This window comes from Saimiri boliviensis, chromosome 1 (assembly GCF_048565385.1).
Source record: "Saimiri boliviensis isolate mSaiBol1 chromosome 1, mSaiBol1.pri, whole genome shotgun sequence".
Classification (NCBI taxonomy): Eukaryota; Metazoa; Chordata; class Mammalia; order Primates; family Cebidae; genus Saimiri; species Saimiri boliviensis.
Window position 1 is genome coordinate 38,305,889 of NC_133449.1, and position 23,633 is coordinate 38,329,521.

Consider the following 23,633-nt stretch of genomic DNA (forward strand, 5'->3'; position numbering starts at 1 on the left):
TCCCAGGAGGTTGCTATCAGTGATGAGTGATCTATGACTTCTGAGATCCACTGAAACCAGGGATACACAGTTTGCATAATCAGCCCTATTTTCTGAGCTATTGTTAGGGACAATTTTCACTTTCTCTAATGCTTCATTTCCCTGAAGCTTCTGAAAGCTCTTGATTTGCTCAGATGAAGACCAGCTTCTGTGCCTTTCGCATGTCAGATTGTTGTGTACGTGCTCAAGAGTATGAAGGAATCATAAACAGTCCAGAAGGAGGCCCTCGTGTACTGTGCAAAGTCTTTGCCACATTGCTATGAGAGGAATCTGTGTTTCTTGACCAAACACTTGAGGTTATGTGACTGCAAGATTCCAAATATGTATTTCAACATCAGGTCGTAACGGGCAACTTGTTTTGTTATGAATAGCACTAAAAGTAGAACATATTCTGTAGACCAGGGATGCAAGGCGGGGCTTCAGAGGCTCCGGAACATTCTGTATTTGTGTTCATTTTACTGGAGAGAGAGCTCATAACTTTTATAATATTCTCAAAGGAGTTCATGATTCAAAAAATCATTTAAAACCCATTGTTCTCAATTTTAAAATCATTAGAAGAGGAAGCTTCAGAAAACAAAATAAGCCAGGTACAGTGGTGTGTGCTTATAGTCTCAGCTACTCAAGAAGCTGAGGTGGGAGGATGGCTTGAGCCCAAGAGTCCCAGGCTGCAGTGAGCTGTGATTGGGCCTGTGAATAGCCACTGCACTGCAGCCTGGGCAACGTAAGAGAACCTGACTCTAAAAAAAAAAAGCAGAAACCTTAAGTACTCTAATGAAAATGACAGTGTGTCCTGGAGGCAGGAATACACCTTCTTTTTTGCATGAAAGATTTATGCTATGGGGTGGCTTACATCTGTAATCCCAGCACTTCGGGAGGCTGAGGCGGATGGATTGCCTGAGGTCAGGAGTTCAAGACCAGCCTGACCAACATGGTGAAACCTCATCTCTACTAAAAATACAGAATTAGCTAGGTATGGTAGGAGCTACTAAAGATACACAATTAGCCAGGTGTGGTGGTGGGTGCCTATAATCCCAGCTACTCCAGAGTCTGAGGCAGGAGAATCGCTTGAACTTGGGAGGCAGAGGTTACAGTGAGCCAGGATTGTGCCACTGCACTCCAGCCTAGGCAACAAGAGTGAAACTCAGTCTCAAAAAAAAAAATTGGCCAGGCACTCATGCTTGTAATCCCAGCACTTTGGGAGGCCAAGGCGGGCGGATCACGAGGTCAAGAGATTGAGACCGTCCTGGCCAAAATGGTGAAACCCCATCTCTACTAAAAATACACAAAAAATTAGATGGGCATGGTGGCGTGCACCTGTAGTCCCAGCTACTCGGGAGGCTGAGGCAGGAGAATTGCTTGAACCTGGGAGGCTCAGGTTGCAGTGAGCCGAGATTGTGCGACTGCACTCTAGCCTGGCGCCTGGTGACAGAGTGAGACTCTGTCTCAAAAAAAAAAAAAAAAAAAAAAAAATTACGATATGATTAATACCTGGTCTGTGTATTAAGGGATTTTGTGTGTGTGTGTGTGTGTGTGTGTGTGTGTGTGTGTGTGTGTGTTCATGCCCAGATCTTACCAAAAAAAACAAGCTATATTCCTGTAATCAGTGTTCGGTCGGGAGTTGATAGACCCAGTTCACTTTCTACCCCATTTCTTAAGTCTTTTCCCCTCAAAATTAAGTCAGAGCTAGGAGCCTATACATATATATGTGTATATATATATAGAGAGAGAGAGTGTGTGTGTGTGTATAAAAGAAAGAGAGAACACACATTATGTGCCAGGTAAATACTAATATTAGTTCCATTTTTCTTTTTGAGGCAGAGTCTCATTCTATCACCCAGGCTGGAGTACACTGGCATGATCTTGGCTCACTGCAACCCCTGCCTCCTGGGTTCAAGCAATTCTCGTGCTTCAGCCTTCCAAGTAGCTGGAATTACAGGTGCACATCACCATGCCTGGCTAACTTTTTGCATTTTTAGTAGAGATGAGATTTCGCCATGTTGGCCAGGCTGGTCTTGAACTCCTGGCCTCAAGGGATCCCCCACCCCCTGCCCCGCCTCAGCCTCCCAAAGTGCTGATATTACAGGTGGAAGCTACTGTCTCCAACCTTAGCTCCATTTTATAAATGGGGAAATTGAATCTTACAGAGGCGTAGAAATACCCAAGATCAGTTAGTAAGTCCTAAGCTCTAAGACAGCTTGCATAGATTTGTAAAGCAAAATGCAGAACAGATTATATAAAACAATTTTCTTTCTTTCTTTTTTTTTTTTTAGACAGGGTCTTGCTCTGTAGCTCAGGCTGGAGTACAATGGCACAATCATAGCTCACTGCAGCCTTAACCTCCCAGGTTTAAACGATCCTCCCACCTCATCCTCCCAAGTAGCTAGGAGTACAGGCACACACCACCACACCTGGCTAATTTTTTCTATTTTGTGTAGATAAGGTGGTGGAGGGGTCCCGCTGTGTTGCCAGGCTGGTCTTGATCTCCTGACCTCAGGTGATCTGACCACCTCAGCCTCCCAAAGTGCTGGGATTACAGGTGTGAGCCACTGCACTCGGCCCAAGTATTTCTTTTCTAGGGGAGAAAAAAAAAATTGAAGAAAATTTCTTTCCTACTTATTTCCCAGATTTTAATAGGAAGTCTATGTGAGATTTCCTTTGTTTTCTCTTTTTTTTTTTTTTTTTGAGACAGAGTTTCGCTCTTGTCACCCAGGCTGGAGTGCAATGGCGCGATCTCGGCTCACCGCAACCTCCGCCTCCTGGGTTCAGGCAATTCTTCTGCCTCAGCCTCCTGAGTAGCTGGGATTACAGGCACGTGCCACCATGCCCAGCTAATTTTTTGGATTTTTAGTAGAGACGGGGTTTCACCATGTTGACCAGGATGGTCTCGATCTCTTGACCTCATGATCCACCCGCCTCAGCCTCCCAAAGTGCTGGGATTACAGGCTTGAGCCACCGCGCCCGGCGTTTTCTCTTTTCTACCTTAAAATAATTTTTACTAGTTATTATAAACAGGATGTACCTGTGCTGAGGAGTGTCTGGTGGGACTGTGGTTTTATTCCTGCAGTGTCTACTAGGTTGTGTGAAGATGAGCTAGAAAGAGGATATATTGGGAAGGAATCGTCTAAAAATGAGTGAACGTCAAGAGTCAATGACTCTTACAGCGTATTTACCATCTGTTCCTCTTCTCAGAGTCAGGCATGAGGGCCACCAGGCAGGGAAAAACACGATTTCAGATCATGAGAAATTAAAAGCATGAATTAAAATTCACCCCAGGTGAGAGAGTGTTCATGCCCAGATATTTTTTTAAAAAAAGCTATTTTCCTGTAATCAGTGTTTGTTTAGGAGTTCATAGTCCCAGTTCACTTTCTACCCCATTTCTTAAGTCTTTTCCCCTCAAAATTAAGGCAGAGCTAGAAGCTCTAGGATGTGTGTGGCATAAATATGTCTTGCCTGTGCCACATCTGCACCTTCACAGGTGGCTGGAGCCCAGTCTTGTGCGTGTTCTTTCTTTCCTGTGCCTCATCAGTTACCCAATCCCAATTTATCCTTCAAGATTAGGATCCTAGCTGGGAGCAGTGGCTCATGCCTGTAATCCCAGCACTTTGGGAGGTAGAGTCAGGTGGATCACGAGGTCAGGAGTTCAAGACCAGCCTGGCCACGATGGTGAAACACCATCTCTACTACAAATACAAAAATTAGCGGGGCACGGTGGCAGGCACCTGTAATCACAGTTACTCAGGGGGCTGAGGCAGAGAATTGCTTGAACCTGGGAGGTGGAGGTTGCCAAGATCACGCCACTGCCCTCCAGCCTGGGCAACAGAGGGAGATTCTATCTCAAAAAAAAAAAAAAAAAGAAGGCCGGGTGCAGTGGCTTATGCCTATAATCCCAGCACTTTGGGAGGCTGAGGTGAGTGGATCACAAGGTCAGAAGATCGAGACCACCCTGGCCAACATGGTGTAATCCCATCTCTTAAAAAAAAAAAATAAAAGGCCGGGCGCGGTGGCTCAAGCTTGTAATCCCAGCACTTTGGGAGGCCGAGGTGGGTGGATCACGAGGTCGAGAGATCGAGACCATCCTGGTCAACATGGTGAAACCCCGTCTCTACTAAAAAATCCATAAAATGAGCTGGGCATGGTGGCACGTGCCTGTAATCCCAGCTACTCAGGAGGCTGAGGCAGGAGAATTGCCTGAACCCAGGAGGCGGAGGTTGCGGTGAGCCGAGATCGTGCCATTGCACTCCAGCCTGGGTAACAAGAGCGAAACTCCGTCTCAAAAAAAAAAAAAAAAAAGAAATTAAAAAAAAAAGATTAGGATCCTGTCACACCTCAGCAGAGAACCTTTCTTGACCCCTGGGGCTGAGTTCGAGGCTGCTTCTTCCTACTCCCTGCCCCCTACACCGAGCCTTAGGAATGCTACTGTCCTTGCATGTCTCACACTCTCCTATAAATTTTTATTGTTTTGGCCAGGTGTGGTGACTCACACCAGCACTTTGGGAGACCGGTGTGATCCCAGGAATTTGAGACCAGCCTGAGCAAGATGGTGAAACCCCGTCTCCGCTAAAATAATGATAATAATTAGCCAGGCACAATGGCACACACTTGTAGTCCCAGCTACTCGGGAGGCTGTAGTGGGAGGATCACTTGAGCCCAGGGAGGTCACGACTTCATTGAGCTATGATCTGCACTTGGCCTGGGTGACAGAGTGAGACGTTGTCTCTAAATAAATAAATAACTTTTTATTGTTTTAATCTGTCCCACCACATTCTAGGCTTCCTGAGGTTAGTTTAATGCCTGGCACATAAAAGATGCTCTAAAATTGGTAAACTAACAAATTTGTGTTTGTTTTTTCCCCCATCCAAAACTAATTGCAAGGATTAGTGTTCTTAAGGTATAATCACATAAAGTCACTTCTGACTATGTAAAAAAAAAAAAAAAAAAAAAAAAAAAAAACGGGTGGTGGGACAAGGAGGAGCCGGGAAGGGGAATCAGTCTCCCGTCAGAACCGGTGAAGTCAGTGCTAGGAGGTGAAAACATCGTAGATACTAGCAGTATACTAGTAATCTATCGCTATACAACAGATCACTCCAGCGCTTCATTTATTATCTCTCTATTGTCCAGGAATTTAGACAGGGCATATCTTGTCTCTGCACATGATGTCTACCTAAGGCCTCAGCTTAAAAGATTAGAGAAAGGCTGGAATCATCAGAAGGCTTGTTCACTCACATGTCTGGCAGTTGATGTTGGCTGTTGGTTGGAGGCCTTGCTGGGGCTGTCAGCCAGAACAGCCCACACATAGCCTCTCCACGTGACATGAGCTTCCTTACAGGATGGTGGCTGGGCTCCAAGGGCAAGTGTCTTGAGAGAGAGAGGACAAGGCTGGAGCCTCTTATATAACCTGGCCGCAGAAATCACACAGCATCACTTGTGCCACATTCTTTTGGTTAAGATGGTTAGAAAGGGCCATCCAGGTTCAAAAGGAAACAAAGACTCCACCACTCAGTGAAGAAGTGCCAACATCACATTGTAAGGAGAGCATGTGGATGGGATCTAGACTAGTGTGGCCATCTTTGAAAAATGCAATCTGTCACAAGCAGTCACGGGGAAAAGGCCAAATTCCTCATAATAGAATGTGAGTGTGAATCTCTTATGTAAGACAAGAGATATGAATCAAGGCAGATGGATTTTGTGAAGGCAGTGAGTTTTTCCTTCACTTTCAGAGTGCAGGTAATTTTAACTCTGTCAAGCATGCAAATAGAAAGAGGAAGGTTTAATCTTTTGTGAGAGAGATCGGGAATGTTAGAAAGTCCTATTTTCCGTGATCAGATCTACTTCATCTTCTTGCAAAAATGAGGCAGTCATAGGGGCTAGAGTTACACCCTCACGAACTCTCTTTGTTAAGTCATCCCCCACTCCTAGTCACTTCCACCTCTTCCTGGGTCACTGTCACTCTAACATCAATCTTGTCATAATCCTTGATTATTTTCTTATCCGTGTTGGTGATACCCTGACCACTCTGCTTCTTTTTTGAGACAGGGTCTCTATCACCCAGGTTGGAGTGCAGTGGCATGATCATGACTCTCTGCAGCCTTGACCTCCCAGGCTCAAGTGATCTTCCCACCTCAACCTCCTGAGTAGCTCCAGTGTGCACCACCACACCTGGCTAATTTTTAAGTAGAGACAGGATCTCACCAGGTTGCCCAGGTTGGTCTCGGACTCCTGGACTCAAGGGATCTGCCCACCTCGGCCTCCCAAAGTGCTGGCATTACAAGCGTGAACCACCGCGCCTGGCCCACTCAGCTTGAGATCCACTCTTGCAATGATCTTGTCCTTCACCCTTCTCAGCTGCTCACTTCTTTGGCTTTGTCATGACCTCTCCTTGCAACCTTCCATGATCTCTGTTCTAGATGTCTTTCAGCTCCAGAACTACCACCCTTTCACTGTCCCTCCCCAACTATACCTACCCTTCTCCACCACCCCGGCCCTGACCCAGAACAGAAGTCCATCGTATGGGCTGGATAAGGTAGCTCACACCTGTAATCCCAGCACTTTGGAAGACCCAAGGCCAGTGGATCACTTGTCAGGAGATCGATACCAGCCTGGCCAAGATGGTGAAACCCTGTCTCTAGTAAGAAGTCCATCATGAGGCTGGGTGTGGTGGCTCACGCCTGTAATCCCAGCACTTTGGGAGGCCGAGGTGGGTGGATCACCTGAGGTTGGGAGTTTGAGACCAGCCTGACCAACATGGAGAAACCCCATCTCTACTAAAAATACAGAATTAGCTGGGTGTGGTGGCGCTTGCCTGTAATCCCGCTACTCAGGAGACTGAGGCAAAAGAATCACTTCAACCTGGGAGGCAAAGGTTGCGGTGAGCTGAGATCTCACCATTGCACTCCAACGTGAGCAATAAGAGCAAAACTCTGTCTCAAAAAAGAAGAAATCCATCATGAGAATCACCCCTTTGCACACCCTCAACTCTCTTGCCCCGCCCCCGCTCCTCCTTGTATGCTCCTAACAAACCCAGCCCTGATTAACCACACCCTCCACAGCTGTCACCATGCAACTTCTGGCCTCTACATTTATGAAAACAACTTCTAATGGATCCTTGATGCTGTCTGCAGTTAGACCTTCTCTGAAGTAGGGCATGAGCTGCTCCTCTCGCCTAGAGCTGTAACCCTACTTCGTTGGGTCAGAGCCCCTCATCTGCCAGGTACTGCTGCCCAGACCTTAATACACACCCAGATGGCCTCCAGGAGAATAAGAAATCCTCTTCAGAAAATTGCTTCTCCCTGCTAACACCCCTGGCTTTCTGGTGGCTTCAAAACTAAAGTCAGAGGATGTGACATTCTCTCTGAGGGTACCCTTTCCATTTCCGCTTCATTTTCTGAACACTCAGCATTGCTGAGAGAGCTATTTTGACATCTCCTTCTATTCTTAGCACCAAAGCACAAAGCCATATATGCAGATAAACCAAGGTTAGAAAAACTGCATGTTCATTTTCTAAATTCGTTGTGAAAAAAAAATCAAGAGCACCTGTGGGAATTGGGGGCGTGCGGGGCTGTAGCCAAGTTGGACACGCCAGAGGGAAGTGGAAAGTGCCTGAGTGGAGGCTCTGATGCTATGGAGATGTGTCACCTCGGGCAAGTCCCGTCAGCTGCCAGGGGCTCAAGCTCGCCAGCTGCAAAGTGAGGGGATGGGATGAGGGAACTCCTACGCCCCTTTCTAGATCTTTCATTCTTCATCACAGATGATACAACATACACAGTTGCCTCTGATTTTTTTTCTGCCTCTCCTGCCTTCATTCATCAGTTTTTCAGTCAAGGAAAGGCTCTGCTTCATGCCCAGAATGTAGAGAGATACATAGGGCACAATTCCTGCCCTTTAGGTTTTGGTTTTGGTTTTTGTTTTTTTTTTGAGACGGAGTTCGCTCTTGTTACCCAGGCTGGAGTACAATGGCGCAATCTCGGCTCACAGCAACCTCCGCCTCCTGGGTTCAGGCAATTCTCCTGCCTCAGCCTCCTGAGTAGCTGGGATTACAGGCACGCGCCACCATGCCCAGCTAATTTTTGTATTTTTAGTAGAGACGGGGTTTCACCATGTTGACCAGGATGGTCTCGATCTCTTGACCTTGTGATCCACCCACCTCGGCCTCCCAAAGTGCTGGGATTACAGGCTTGAGCCACCGTGCCCGGCCTAATTCCTGCCCTTTAGGAACTCACATTCCTTATAGACAAATGGCTTGATACATGTGAAAGTTGGTTATAAAAACTGGGTCATTCTTGGTCATACCCAACTAACTCAGAGTCGAGAGGCCAGGGAGAAAAGAGCAGTTAGAATATGTAGCACCTGCTCCAAGAATTGATTTTTCTGCAAAGCTGAAACAGCCTGCTGTAACCCTAAGACCACTTTCACCTTAGTAATTACTAAAATGACCTGCTGTGACTCTAACCCTAGTCTTGCCGACCGCTGTCACTCACCAGTCGGACCCTGCCAACTCCCAGAAGTTTCTCTAGTGCCAATGAGCATTCTTTCAGAACAGTATGTAACATTTCTCTAATAAAACTTCCGGCTGGGTGCAGCAACTCATGTCTGTAATCGTAGCACTTTGGGAAGCTGAGGCAGGAGGATCACTTGAAGCCAGGAGTTCAAAACCAGCCTGGGCAACATAGACCACATCTCTACAAACAAATTTAAAAATTATAGCTGGCTGAGCTGCTGTGGCTCAGGCCAGTTGTCCTGGCGCTTGAGGAGGCAAGGCTATGTGTTTGAGGCCAGTCTGGGCAACATAAGAACCTCTCATTCATTAAAAAAAAAAAAAAAAAAAAGTCTCTACTAAAAATACAAAAAATTAGCTGGGCATGGTGGCGTGTGCCTGTAATCCCAGCTACTCAGGAGGCTGAGGCAGGAGAATTGCCTGAACCCAGGAGGCGGAGGTTGCGGTGAGCCAAGATCGCGCCATTGCACTCCAGCCTGGGTAACAAGAGCGAAACTCCGTCTCAAAAAAAAAAAAAAAAAAAAAAAAAATTTTTAATTATAGCTGGCATGGTGGTGTACTCCAATAGTCATAGCTCCTCAGGAGGCTGAGGCAGGAGAATCCCTTGAACTCAGGAGTTTCAGGCTGCAGTAAGCTCTGATCAAGCCACTGCACTCCAGCCTGGGTGACAGAGCGAGACACTGACTCAAAAAACAAAAACAAATATATATATATATATATATATATATATATATATATATATACCTAATAAAACACTCAACCTTCTCTGTTTTCTGGACATACTGAAGACCACCCAGGCTGTCTGTGCACTCTGAATTGCAATTCTGTGATTCTTTTTTTTTTTTGAGGCGGAGTCTCACTATGTCACCTAGGCTGGAGTACAGTGGTGTGATCTCAGCTCACTGCAAGCTCCTCCTCTCAGTTCAAGCAATTCTCCTGCCTCAGCCTCAGGAGTAGGCAGAACTATAGGCTTGTGCCACCATGCCCAGCTAACTTTTGTATTTTTAGTAGAGATGGAGTTTCACCATGTTGTCCAGGCTGGTTTCAAACTCCTGGCCTCAAGTGATCTGTCCATCTCGGGCTCCCAAAGTGCTGGTATTACAGGCGTGAGCCACCACACCTGGCCAGTTCTGTGATTTTCAAATAAAACATTGAGATATTCATCTTTACATTTTATTTTGACTTTGACAATTCCTGTAATTATGTCATAATGTGATGAATGTTTCCAGAAAAGTCTGTTCTAAGTATAATGGGAACAAAGAAAAAAAGATTGGCTCTGGCTATAGAGGTTATAATATTTCACAAGAGGAAATTATGTTAGAGAATATTCTTGAGCAATCAACTGGACTTTGCCAGAATGTGGTGGGCATAGGGGACCCAGAAGGAAAATTCATTCCAGTTATGAGAAAGGACCCAGAGACGTGATGAATCTGGGGGACAAATTCCACATTTTCCATATACCTGACCCTTTAGCACACGAGCAAGTATGTCCGTGCATGAGGCTGGACAAGATAGATTAGAGCCTTCTCTTTTTTTTCTTCTCATTTAGCAAAAATCTCATTTTAGAATTGTCCCAAGTTTCACTGTGTTGACCAGGATGGTCTCGATCTCTCGACCTTGTGATCCACCCACCTCGGCCTCCCAAAGTGCTGGGATTACAGGCTTGAGCCACCGCGCCGGGCCCCCAAGTTTCTAATTTTAATTCAGAGCTTCTTTGTCATGCTTAGTCTTACCCTCTGTGGCTGGGTGTGGTGACTCACACCTGTAATCCTAGCAGTCTGGAAGGCCGAGGCAGGCGGATCACAAGGTCAGAAGATCGAGACCATCCTGGCTAACATGGGGCCTTGAAACCCCGTCTCTACTAAAAATACAAAAAAATTAGCTGGGCATGGTGGCACACACCTGTAGTCCCAGCTACTCAAGAGCCTGAGGCAGGAGAATCATGAGAACCCAGGAGGCGGAAGTTGCAGTGAGCCGGGATTGTGCCACTGCACTTCAGCCTGGGTGACAGAGCAAGACTCCATCTCAAAAAAAAAAAAAATCTTAACTTTTTGCGCCCTCTGCTCTGCATGCTGTATGGCAGCCTGAAATCTGGCCTTGTTATATTTATTTATGCCAGCCTCCTGAAGGTGCTCAGGCATATCATTTATCAAATATTTCCATCTAACGTGGCAGCAAATAACAGCTTCATTTAACAGAGGGAAGAGCTGAAGCAAACACTGATTTGTGGATTGCTCAGTAACAGGGAAACAGGCCTGACATATGCCCTCTGTCTTTCCTTCACCAAAATTTTGTAGCTTTTTTTGTTCCTTAAAGTCTTCTACCTATAGTTATACTTTAAGGGAAATAATTATAAGCAATTTTGGCTGACCTAAGTCCATCACACTAGGACTGTCACAAGGGTTAGATTTTGAGTTGACTATAGCTTTTAGGAAGAATATTGTGAACCCCATTTAAAGTTATAGAAGAAATAGTAAGTTACTACTCAGAATATAGGTTGGTAAGATTAAAAACTTCTTTAGCCCATGAGAATAATGGCTTTTTTTCCCGAGTCTTATTGTTTCATGAAGAATTGCTGAGCATGGTGTCTCATGCCTGTAAACCCAGTAATTTGGGAGGCTGAGGCAGGAGGATTGCTTGAGCCCAGGAGTTTGAAACCAGCCTACACAACACAGTGAGACCCTCATCTCTACAAGTAATTCAAAAATTAGCCAGGCGTGGCAGTATATGCCTGGGGTCCCAGCTACTAGGGAGGCTGAGGCAGGAGGATCACCTGAGCCTGGCAGGTTGAGGCTGCAGTGAGCCATGATCATGCCACTGCACTACAGCCTGGGTAACAGAGCAAGACTCTGCCTCTTTAAAAAAAAAAAGTTATTTATATACATATATATAATTGGCCAGACACCTGTAGTCTTAGCTACTCAGGAGGTTGAGGTAGGAGGATCATTTGAACATAGCAGGACCCTGTCTCTAAAAAAGAGAAAAAGAAGATTTATTGTTGCCTTTTCCTTTTATTTTGTTTGTTTGTTGGTTTGTTTGTTTGAGATAGGGTCTGTCACCCAGCCTGGTGTGCAGTGGCAAAATCTTGGCTCAGCATAACCTCTATCTCCCGAGTTCAGGCAATTCTCGTGCCTCAGCTTACCGAGTAGCTGGTATTACAGGTACGCGCCACCATGCCTGGCTAATTTTTGTATTTTTAGTAGAGACCAGGTTTCACCATGTTGCCCAGGCTGGTCTCAAACTCCTCACCTCAAGTGATCTGCCTGTCTCCGCCTCCCAAAGTGCTGGGATTACAGGCGTGAGGCACCATGCAAGTCTGGGAGGTGGTTTATCATGTTAACATCGCAGAACAAAAGCATACCCAAGCGGGTCACACTGCTGTCTAGGATTTGGCCCTTGGCTTTCAAGATCGAAAAGGTTAAACTGAATTCTGCCAGGGTTTATAGGCTGATCAGGGTTTAGAGGCTGTAAAACAGCCTCTTTCTATTGTGTCTCTAGCACCATCTACTGGGAAACAAAAGTGCCTTTATTAGAATGCTTTCAGTTGAAAGTGTCTGCAACCTAACTCAGGTGGCAGAGGAAGGAGAAAAAGGGAGGAAGAAGCTGAGAGCAGATTCTATCTAAGAAAAGGAGGATTAAATGCTTATATAGGCTGGGTGTGGTGGCTCACACCTGTAATCCCAGCACTTTGGGAGGCCAAGGTGGGCGGATCACCTGAGGTCAGGAGTTTGAGACCAGCCTGACCAACATGGTGAAACCCCATCTCTATCAAAAATACAAAATTAGCCAGGTGTGGTGGCACATGCCTGTAATCCCAGCTACTTGGGAGGCCAAGGCAGGAGAACTGCTTGAACCTAGGAGACAGAGGTTGCAGTGAGCCGAGATCGAGCCACTGCACTCCAACCTGGGAAACAGAGTCAGACTCCGTCTCAAAAAAAAAAAGAAATTCTGAATAGACTAATTATCATGGAGAAAAACATGAGTGTATATTGAACTGTCCAATGAAATGCTTAGGAATAAATTTGGAAACAAACTAAGATACACTGAGTGAAAAGATCAAGGTGGAGACTGGCTGCCAGGTTTGTGTGTGTTTGTGAGTGTACACTTAGATGCTTGGTATCTTTGTAATACCTTTGGAATTGTGCATGGAAAACAGTAACAACCCAGGCATGGAGGCAAGCACGTGTCCCAGCTACTCCACAGGTTGGGGCAGGAGGCTTGCTTGAGCCCAGGAGTTCCAGTTCCATGAGTTATGATCGTCCACTGCACTCCAGCCTGGGCAACAGAGTGATACCATCTCTAAAAAATAAATACATAAATAAAAATGCTTTTAAAAGAGAGAAGCCAGTAATGATGGGTGCTTCTGTTGTAAGAAACTGGATATGTGGGGAACAAAGATAAGAAAAGTTCTTTGATTATATGATTTTTTTTTTTTTTTTTTTTTTTTTTTTGAGACGGAGTTTCGCTCTTGTTACCCAGGCTGGAGTGCAATGGTGCGATCTCGGCTCACCGCAACCTCCGCCTCCTGGGCTCAGGCAATTCTCCTGCCTCAGCCTCCTAAGTAGCTGGGATTACAGGCATGCACCACCACGCCCAGCTAGTTTTTTGTATTTTTAGTAGAGACGGGGTTTCACCATGTTGACCAGGATGGTCTCGATCTTTCAACCTCGTGATCCACCCGCCTCAGCCTCCCAAAGTGCTGGGATTACAGGCTTGAGCCGCCGCGCCTGGCCTCTGATTATATGATATTTTTTACCTTTTACATTCGTTACCATTAAATTGGTTGCATGTGGAGCTGGGCCCAGTGGCTCACACCTGTAATCCCTGCACGTTGGAAGGCTGAGGCAGGTGGATCACTTGAGGTCAGGAGTTCGAGACCAGCCTGGCCAAAATGGCGAAACCCGGTCTTTACTAAAAATCAAAAAAAAAAAAAAAAAGAAAGAAAAACGAACCAGGCATGGTAGTGGGCACTTGTAATCCCGGCTTCTCCAGAGGCTGAGGCAGGAGAATCGCTTGAACCTGGGAGGTGGAGGTTTCAGTGAGCCAAGATCACACTACTGCACTCCAGTCTGGGCAACACAGCAAGACTCTGTCTCAAAAAATTTAAAAAGTCAAAGAAAAAATTGGTTGCATGTGCAAATATTCCCTATTTTAAAATTTGGCACAGTGACTCACGCCTGTAATCCCAGCACTTTTGGAGGCCAAGGTAGGCAGGTCACTTGAGGTCAGAAGTTTAGACGAGCCTGGCCAACATGGTGAAACCCCATCTCTGCTAAAAATATAAAATTTAGCTTGACATGATGGTGTACACCCATAATCCCAGCTACCTGGGAGGCTGAGATGGGAGGATCACTTGAACCTGGGAGACGGAGATTACGGTGAGCCAAGATTGCGCCACTGCACTCCAGCTTGGATGACAGAGTGAAACTCTGTCTCAAAACAAACAAAAAAGAGCAAGGATTCCTATGTGTGCTTCCCAGATTCTCTCGGTTGAACAGTGGACACCAGGATGGTATCGCCTAGACCTTAGTGCCTCACTTGAGTGCTTTATGCCCAGGCACCCTGAGCCGTATGTGAACTCAGAATCCCAGTCTGCAAACACTAGGTTGCAGCAGGTCAAGGCTGCAGTGAGCCATGATCATGCCAGACTTGATTCATGAACTGCAGCTGTGAGTTTAAGAAAAGAAATGGGGGCCAGGCGCAGTGGCTGACGCCTGTAATAACAGCACTTTGGGAGGCCGAGGCTGGTGAATCACAAGGTCAGGAGTTCAAGACCAGCCTGGCCAACGTGGTGAAACCCCATCTCTACTAAAAATACAAAGATTAGCCGAGTGTGGCAGTGGGTGCCTGTAGTTCCTGCTACTCGGGAGGCTGAGACAGGAGAATTGCTTGAACCTGGGAGGTGGAGGTTGCAGTGCGACGAGATTGTGCCACTGCACTCCAGCCTGGGCAACAGGGCGAGACTCCGTCTTAAAAAAAAAAAAAATGAGGCTGGGTGTGGTGGTTCACACCTGTAATCCCAGCACTTTGGGAGGCCATGGTAGGTGGATCACTTGAGGTCAGGAGTTCAAGACTAGCCTGGCCAACACTGTGAAACCCTGACTCTACTGAAAATACAAAAAAATTAGCTGAAGTCGTGGCATACGCCTGTAGTCCCAGCTACTTGGGAGGCTGAGGCAGGAGAATTGCTTGAATCCAGGAGGTGGAGATTGCAGTGAGCTGAGATCATGCCACTGCATTCCAGCCTGGGCAACGGAGTGAGACTGTCTCAAAAAAAAAAAAAAAAAAAAAAAAAAATCCTCTTTTACTCAGATTTGTGTGTTCTCTCAGCATTTAGGAACCCACAAAGCAGAACCAAATGTTTTAAATGACTGGCAGTGGGTTCTTCTTTTACTTTTTAAATTATTTTAATGGTAAGGTACAAGTTCCTGCTTTTTCTTAGCCTCCTAAGATTTCAGCTCTACTTTGCATGCTACATCTCTCCCCTAATAACAGTAGAAGCCAAGTTCCTAAAATTGCCATCAGACCACATGAAAGGAAAAAATAATTATCACCCTAAAAGAGTATGCTAACCTCCTAATAGTTGCATTTACCTTTAAAATATATGAGACAGCTCTGGGACTGTAAGAAAACTTTTTAGGCCGGTGCAATGGCTCATGCCTGTAATCCCAGCACTTTGGGAGGCCGAGGCAGGTGGATCACCTAAGGTCAGGAGTTTGAGACTAGCCTGGCCAACATGGTAAAACCCTGTCTCTGCTAAAAATACAAAAATTAGCTGGGCATGGTGGCCTGTGCTTGTAATTCCAACTACTTGGGAGGCTGAGGCAGGGGAATCACTTGAACCCAAGACACAGAGGTTGCAGTGAACTGAGATCGTGCTGTTGTACTCCAGCCTGGGCAACAAGAGGAAAACTCTGTCTCAAAAAAAGAAAAAAAGAAGGAAAAAAAAACTTTTAAAAAAAGACTCAACCGTATCATTGCTTAGGGCTCTAAAAAGAGCCTTTTTCTCTTTCTTCCTCAAGAAAAAATGGCCAGTGATTTGACCTGCTACAGAGGAACCTGGGATTCTCTGTACTTGGTGCAAGGTTCTATCACCTGGCTGTTACTTACTCCTGGGTGGGCCATAATTTTAAGAAGTAGACCTCTGCCGTCATCTCATCCTGGGGTTTTCCACCTGAGCTGCTCAGAACCTGTACTTGATTCAGCTAGAACAACTCTGGTTTATATATATATATGTTACTATATATTTATGAGTATATTTTCCATTGTCCCTTGGAATCAATGGAAGATTGGTTCCAGGACAGCCTACTGATACTCAAATCAATGGATACTCTAGTTCCTTCTTTTTTTTTTTTTAAAGATGGGGTTTCAGCCGGGCGCGGTGGCTCAAGCCTGTAATCCCAGCACTTTGGGAGGCTGAGGCGGGTGGATCACGAGGTCAAGAGATCGAGACCATCCCGGTCAACATGGTGAAACCCCGTCTCTACTAAAAATACAAAAAAATTAGCTAGGCATGGTGGCGCGTGCCTATAATCCCAGCTACTCAGGAGGCTGAGGCAGGAGAATTGCCTGAACCCAGGAGGCGGAGGTTGCGGTGAGCCGAGATCACGCCATTGCACTCCAGCCTGGGTAACAGGAGCGAAACTCCGTCTCAAAAAAAAAAAAAAAAAAAAAAAAAGATGGGGTTTCACCATGATGGCCAGGCTCGTGTTGAACTCCTGACCTCAGGTGATCCACCCACCTTCACCTCCCAAATTGCTAGGATTACACACGTGAGCCACCGCACCTAGCCTACTCTAGTTCCTTCTATAAAATGCTGTGGTATTTGCATATAACCTGAGCCCATATTCCCATATACTCTATTTATTTCTTTTTTTGTGTTTTTTTTGTTTTGTTTTGTTTTCTCTAACCCTCCCTCTCCCTATTTGTTTGTTTTTTAACAAGACAGAGTCTCATTCTGTCACCCATACTGAGGTGTGGCAATGTAATCATGGCTGACTGTAGCATTGACCTCCTGGGCTCAAGCAATCCTCCTGCCTCAGCCTCCTGAGTAGCTAAGACCACAGGTGCCCATCACTATGCCTGGCTAATTTTATTTATTTATTTTTTTGGTAGAGATGGGCTCCCTGCATGTTTCCCAGGATCTGGGCTCCCATCTCCTTAACAAATTCAAATGAAGGCTGAGAGGGTAGAACCAGTGGGTCTTGGGGAGGCTCTGTATAAATAAATATGAGACTTGGATGTTTATCACCTTTGTTTTCTGTCTCTTCCCATCAGGAGAAGTGGCCCCAGTGCAAGGAACTGCATTCGACCTGAGAAAGCCAGTGGAGCTTGGAAAACACCTGCAGGACTTCCATCTCAATGGTTTTGACCACAATTTCTGTCTGAAGGGATCTAAAGAAAAGCATTTTTGTGCAAGGTCAGGTATTTTTCTCTTCCTGAATCTGTAAGAAAGAAACTGACATCAACTCCTATTTTCCTTTGGAGCTTTTCCTCTGGCCATATCAATAGCATTTACTATGCTACAGGTAACCCAGTACCACATTTCATATCTTCTCAAAGCTCCCATGGCACAGGTGAGCTCTGTAGAATTCATCCCCCTCCTCCTACCTCCCATTACCCATATTCCTCCACCCTCAGTGCCTCCTCTCTCCCTCTCTGCTTGTTCTTTAAGGCCCATTGTTAGAAGCCTTAATTTGGGCCAGGCACAGTGGCTCACGCCTGTAAGACTAGCACTTTGGGAGGCTGAGATGGGTGGATCACCTGAAGTCAGGAGTTCAAGACCAGCCTGGTCAAAGTGGTGAAACCCCGTCTCAACTAAAAATACAAAAATTAGCCAGGCTTGGTGGCAGGTGCCTATACTCCCAGCTACTCGGGAGGCTGAGGCAGGAGAATTACTTGAACCCTGGAGGTTGCAGTGAGCTGAGATTGCGCCACTGCACTCCAACCTGGGCGACAGAGCAAGACTCCGAAAAGAATCTCGGGCTGGGCGCAGTGGCTCATGTCTGTAATCCCAGCACTTTGGGAGGCTGAGGTGGTCAGATCACCTGAGGTCAGTAGTTTAAGACCAGCCTAGCCAACATGATGAAACCCCATCTCTACTAAAAATACAAATAATTAGCTTAGCATAGTGGCAGGCACCTGTAATCCCAGCTAGTTGAGAGGCTGAGGCAGGAGAATCACTTGAACCCATGGGGCGGAGGTTGCAGTGAGCCAAGATTGCAGCACTGGACGCCCCCTGGGCGGAAGAGCCAGAGTCTATCTCAAAACAAACAAACAAATAAAAATTAGCTTGATGTGGTGGCACACACCTCATCCCAGCTACTGGGGAGCTGAGGTGGGAGAACTGCTTGAGCCCAGGGTGCAGAGGTTGCAGTGAGCCGAGATTGATCCACTGCACTCCAGCCTGGGTAATAGAGCAAGACTCTATTTAAAAAAAAAAAAAATCTTAGCTCCTCCAGGGCTTTCCTCCTCCAATCTGGCTGCTTCGTTCCTCCCTACTCCCCAGCTGGCAGGCAAGGGTAAGTCTGTTTTGTGATGCCCAAAAGAAGCCAAGATCAGAATGAGACATTGCTGTTGAGGATCCTCGAAGCCGCCTGCTCATGCCTTGCCTTTGAGACTGGAAGAATTTTCCATCCTGCTCTTCCTGCCTTCATCTCCTCCTTATATCTTGTTCCTGCTCTGTGGCTGGATCTGATTTCCTGTCTCAAAGCCACTTCCCAGCTTCTACTCCTCCCCACCTGCTTTTCTTCCTGGACTCATGTGGTTTGTGTTTCTTCCCAGGGTGCATCATGCTGCAAGCGGGCGGGTGCTGGAAGTACACACCACCCAGCCCGGGGTCCAGTTTTACACGGGCAATTTCCTGGATGGCACCTTAAACGGCAAGAGTGGAGCTGTCTATCCCAAGCACTCTGGTTTCTGCCTGGAGACTCAGAACTGGCCTGATGCAGTCAATCAGGTAATGCCACAGGCTAGCTTGTTAGAATGCAGTTTGTGTCCAAAGTCACACTACACAACCGAGTTCACTACACTCAAATCAGGTTGTATGATTCAAAAGTTCATGTTTTATTTGTTTGTTTGATTCAAAAAGTTCTTTTGTTTGTTTGTTTTTTGAGACAGAGTCTCACTCTCTTGCCCAGGCTGCAGTGCAGTGATATGATATCAGCTCATTGCAACCTCTGCCTCCTGGGTCCAAGTGATTCTCCTGCCTCAGCCTCCCAAGTAGCTGGGATTACAGGCACCCACCTCCACGCCTGGCTAATTTTTGTATTTTTAGTAGAGACGAGGTCTTACCATGTTGGTCAGGCTGGTCTCGAGCTCCTGACCTCAAGTGATCCACCTGCCTTGGCCTACCAAATTGCTAGGATTACAGGCGTGAACCACTGTGCCTGGCTCAAAAGTTCATGCTTATTCTCTTCTCCAAGTCATGATAAACAGAAAACCCATAGTCAAGCTACTGACATGGCATTTACATATTTTTAAGAAAGCTCCAATTTTGTACCTTCAAAGCCTTTATCCAGTTTGATGTTTCTCCTTATCAATACCTTCTCGTTTTCTGCAACCATACTTAAGGAGAACTTCCATATCATCTCCTCCTATGTGTTCCCTCCTAGCTTTCTTTTCTGGCTATTGCCTAGAGCAGTACTCCTAAAAGTACCAGCCCACAATAAGAAGCATGCACCTTGGGCTGGCAAGATGGCTCCTGCTTGTAATCCCAGCACTTTGGGAGGCTGAGGTGGGAGGATTGCTTGAGCTCGAGATTGAAGCCAACCTAGGCAACACAAGGAGACCCTATCTCTACAGATTATTAGAAAAATTAGCCAGGTGTGGTGGTGCACACCTGCGGCCCCAGCTATATAGGAGGCTGAGGTGGGAGGATCATTTGAGCCTGGGAGGTTGAGGCTGCAGTGAGCCATGATCACACCACTGCACTCCAGCCTATACAACAGAATGAGACCCTGTCTTAAAAAAAAAAAAAAATAGGGCCAGGTGCAGTGGCTTACACTTGTAATCCTAGCACTTTGAGAGGCCAAGACAGACATATCACTTGAGGTCAGGAGTTCTAGACCAGCCTGGCCAACATGACAAAACCCTGTCTCAGGCCAGGCGCGGTGGCTTAAGCCTGTAATCCCAGCACTTTGGGAGGCCAAGGCGGCTGGATCATGAGGTCAAGAGATTGAGACCATCCTGGTCAACATGGTGAAACCCCATCTCTACTAAAAATACAAAAAAAAGCCAGGGGCAGTGGCTCAAGCCTGTAATCCCAGCACTTTGGGAGGCCGAGGCGGGTGGATCATGAGGTCGAGAGATCGAGACCATCCTGGTCAACATGGTGAAACCCCGTCTCTACTAAAAATACTAAAAAATTAGCTGGGCAGGTTGGCGCATGCCTGTAATCCCAGCTACTCAGGAGGCTGAGGCAGGAGAATTGCTTGAATCCAGGAGGCGGAGGTTGCGGTGAGCCGAGCTCGTGCCATTGCACTCCAGCCTGGGTAACAAGAGCGAAACTCCGTCTCAAAAAAAAAAAAAACACACACACACAAAAAAAAATTAGCTGGGCATGGAGGCGCGTGCCTGTAATCCCAGCTACTGGGGAGGCTGAGGCAGGAGAATTGCCTGAACCCAGGAGGCAGAGGTTGTGGTAAGCCGAGATCGTGCCATTGCACTCCAGCCTGGGTAACAAGAGCGAAACTCGGTCTAAAAAAAAAAAAAAACCAGCCGGGCGCGGTGGCTCAAGCCTGTAATCCCAGCACTTTGGGAGGCTGAGGCGGGTGGATCACGAGGTCGAGAGATCGAGACCATCCTGGTCAACATGGTGAAACCCCGTCTCTACTAAAAATACAAAAAATTAGCTGGGCATGGTGGCACGTGCCTGTAATCCCAGCTACTCAGGAGGCTGAGGCAGGAGAATTGCTTGAACCCAGGAGGCGGAGGTTGCGGTGAGCCGAGATCGCGCCATTGCACTCCAGCCTGGGTAACAAGAGTGAAACTCCGTCTCAAAAAAAACAAAAAAACAAAAAACAAAACAAAACAAAAAAAAACCGTCTCAACTAAAAACACAAAAATCAGCTGGGCATGGTGGTAGGTGCCTGTAATCCCAGATACTTGGGAGGCTGAGGCAGGAGAATCACTTGAACCTGGGAGGTGGAGGTTGCAGTGAGCTGACATCGCTCCCCGGCACCCCAGACTGGGAGACAGAGTGAGACTCTGTCTCAAAAAAAAAAAAAAAAAAAAAAAAGCCTACATCTTGCACCAGATTATAGATCAACACACTACTTTCCTTCATCAGGAAAGTCTCACTTTAACAAAGCATGTTTAGTGATATAGCAGATTTTCATTCTGATTAAAGTTTTTTTTGTTTTGTTTTGTTTTGTTTAAACAGTATCTCACTCTGTTGCTCAGGCTGGAGTGCAGTGGTGCCATCTCAGCTCACTGCAACCTTGCTTCCCAGGTTCAAGCGATTCTCCTGCCTCCGCCTCCCAAGTAGCTGGGACTACAGGTGCATGCCACCATGCCCGGCTTACTTTTTGTATTTTTAGTAGAGATGGGTTTTCACTGTCTTAGCCAGGATGGTCTCGATCTCCTAACCTTGTGTTCCACTCACCTCGGCCTCCCACACCAAGCCCAGCCCAAAGTTCTTTATCTCACTATGAACCAGTCATAAACAGTTCCTGCACTGGCGGCTGTCCCCACAGCACACTGGTCTAGAGGCCCTTCCAGAAGCACACCTGAATGGTTAATGTTGCAGCCTGCGCCATCAAGCATCACCTGTGTTGTTTCCCCCTTCACAGCCCCACTTCCCTCCTGTGCTGCTGAGGCCTGGTGAGGAGTATGACCACACCACCTGGTTCAAGTTTTCTGTGGCTTAAGAAACTGTGAGGATATGACCTGGTCCAGGGCTAAGCTCAGCCACCTGTCTCCTGTCCAGAAAAAAGGTGAAGATTAAGAAGCTCTCAAAATGATTCGATGGATTACAATCATACAAATGGTGGCTGTCATCAGAATCAGTCTGGATATTGATTTCCTTTTCCAGTGACTGGCTCCAGGCCATGTCTAATGACCAGCTTGATTCTCTGTGCAGTTCAGAAGGCAGTGAACCCAACTACCAATGTTGTCATCTAAGCCCTGGTGCTAGGCAAGGACTCCCGTGCTGCTGTTGGCTCCACCTCTCCACCCTGTCACTTTCAACTTTTCGCCCTTCCTTTTCTTTCTTTCTTTCTTTTTTTTTTTTTTTTTTTTTTTTTTTTTATTGTTTGATGAAGCCTAATTGTGCTGGACTGTTTTGACCTGGTTTAACCCTTCTGACAGGTAGTTTTGGATGTTGGGGATGAGAACTGAATAATCTTTGCTTGGAGTGACACTACACTCTAGAATTTCCACTTTGGAGAATACTCAGTTCCAACTTGTGATTCCTGGTAGAACAAACTATTTTTCTGCCTACCAATGATCTAAAAGCAGAGGAATCCCAATGCCTTTTAAAAGTGTTGTTTTTTTTTTTGTTTTGTTTTGTTTTTTTAAAGATGGGGTTTCACCATATTGGTCAGGCTGGTCTCAAACTCCAGACCTCAGGTGATCCGCCTGCCTCAGCCTCCCAAAGTGCTGGGATTACAGGCGTGAGCCACTGTGCCGGCCGCCCTTCCTTTTCTTAAAGCTATTCTCTCACTGCTTTTGTTCCTCCTCCTCCGCCTCTAACCACCTTACTCTATTGCAGCACCCCCGAGTTTTCAAATGTCACATTAGCTCAATCTGCAGACTGGCAGATGGACCTGTTTCTATAGAGTAGTAGATGATTGATAAGTCAGAAAACGGAGGCTTAGAGAGGTTGAGGACCAACAAGCTACTACCTAAAAAGTTGAGCCAAGACTTGAATTCAGGTCATGCAAATGCAAGTCCCCCTCCTGGCCTCTACCTCAGTCTACCAGGATATGCCCAGGACCACTGAGGGACAAAGAGGGGTATGACACCTGCTCTGACTTTTGCAGCCAGCTTTGCTTCTCAGATTCATTTTTATAAGAAACATTAGGTTGTACTGAACTGTCTCATAGCATTAAAGTTGGTATGACTTAAAGTGCAAGATCAAAATATCCAAAAAGAATCTGTCATTTACGGCCAGGTGTGGTGGCTCACGCCTATAATCCTAGCACTTTGGGAGGCCAAGGCGGGAGGATTGCTTAAGGTCAGGAGTTTGAGAGCCTGGCCATCATGGCGAAACCTCATCTCCACTGAAAATACAAAAATGCCTGTAATCTCAGCTATTCAGGAGGCTGAGACAGGAGAATCCCTTGAACCCAGGAGGTGGAGGATGCAGTGAGCCAAGATCACGCCACTGCACTTTAGCCTGGGCAACAGAGCCAAACTTCGTCTCAAAAAAAGAGAGAAAAAAGACAGCTCTCTCTCTAGTGAGGAGGGGAATTCCAAGAGGAAAAGGCCTGGAAGAGCCTTTGGGTTAACTCAGAAAGCACAGCCAGGCCAAGGCAGGGGAAGAACAGCAGGCAAGCACTGGCGACAGGAGCTGTGTTAGGGTGAGGAGAGAGCCTTGCCTTTCACAGCACAGCGAGGATGACACATTGCACCGGGGACAGAGATTGTAGTGTTATGTGAGAAGGCTGGGGGCTCTTTCTTTCCTGGACAATCAAAGCATCGGTGATGGGTTTGGGTTGGTGATTTTTGGGGAAAAAAAAAGTGTTATACTAATATATACTGTACTGAATTGAAATAAAACCAAAATCTGCATCTTCAAAAGACTTGTTCCTTTACTCAGCCTTAAATCACCAGGCGTGGACCTTTGGGAAATGGACTGAGAATGTGGGTGTGTTCTGGATTCTACCTTACCCTTCAATGGGAGCCCCAGCATTTCCCTACCTAACAGGAAAGCTATCTCACTGGAAGTAGCTTTCCATACTTCCTCTTTCTTTATAACCGAGAATAAACCAAAGATCTTGCTTATTTTTTAATTGATTTCAGCATGGATTTTCTGAGCCCCTGCTCTGTACACAGCGCTCTGCTGGGTCTGTGAAGGGGTTCAGGATGTCAGGTGTGATGCTGTGCTCTTCACACACCAGCCCTGATGGCACATGCTCGGTTGTCTTCTCTTCTTTCTCTT

General features: G+C 46.4%; 1 protein-coding gene across 1 annotated transcript in view; it reads left to right on the forward strand.

The window, feature by feature from the left end:
- GALM (galactose mutarotase) overlaps positions 1–23,272 on the forward strand; it is a 77,819-nt gene extending 54,547 nt beyond the window's left edge. The window contains exons 5-7 of the mRNA XM_003926794.4: positions 16,808–16,949; positions 18,314–18,488; positions 21,322–23,272. Of these exons, the coding sequence (XP_003926843.1) occupies positions 16,808–16,949; positions 18,314–18,488; positions 21,322–21,399 (395 nt within the window). The 3' untranslated portion in view covers positions 21,400–23,272. The remainder of the gene's footprint in view (positions 1–16,807; positions 16,950–18,313; positions 18,489–21,321) is intronic.
- The last annotated feature ends 361 nt before the right edge of the window (positions 23,273–23,633 follow it).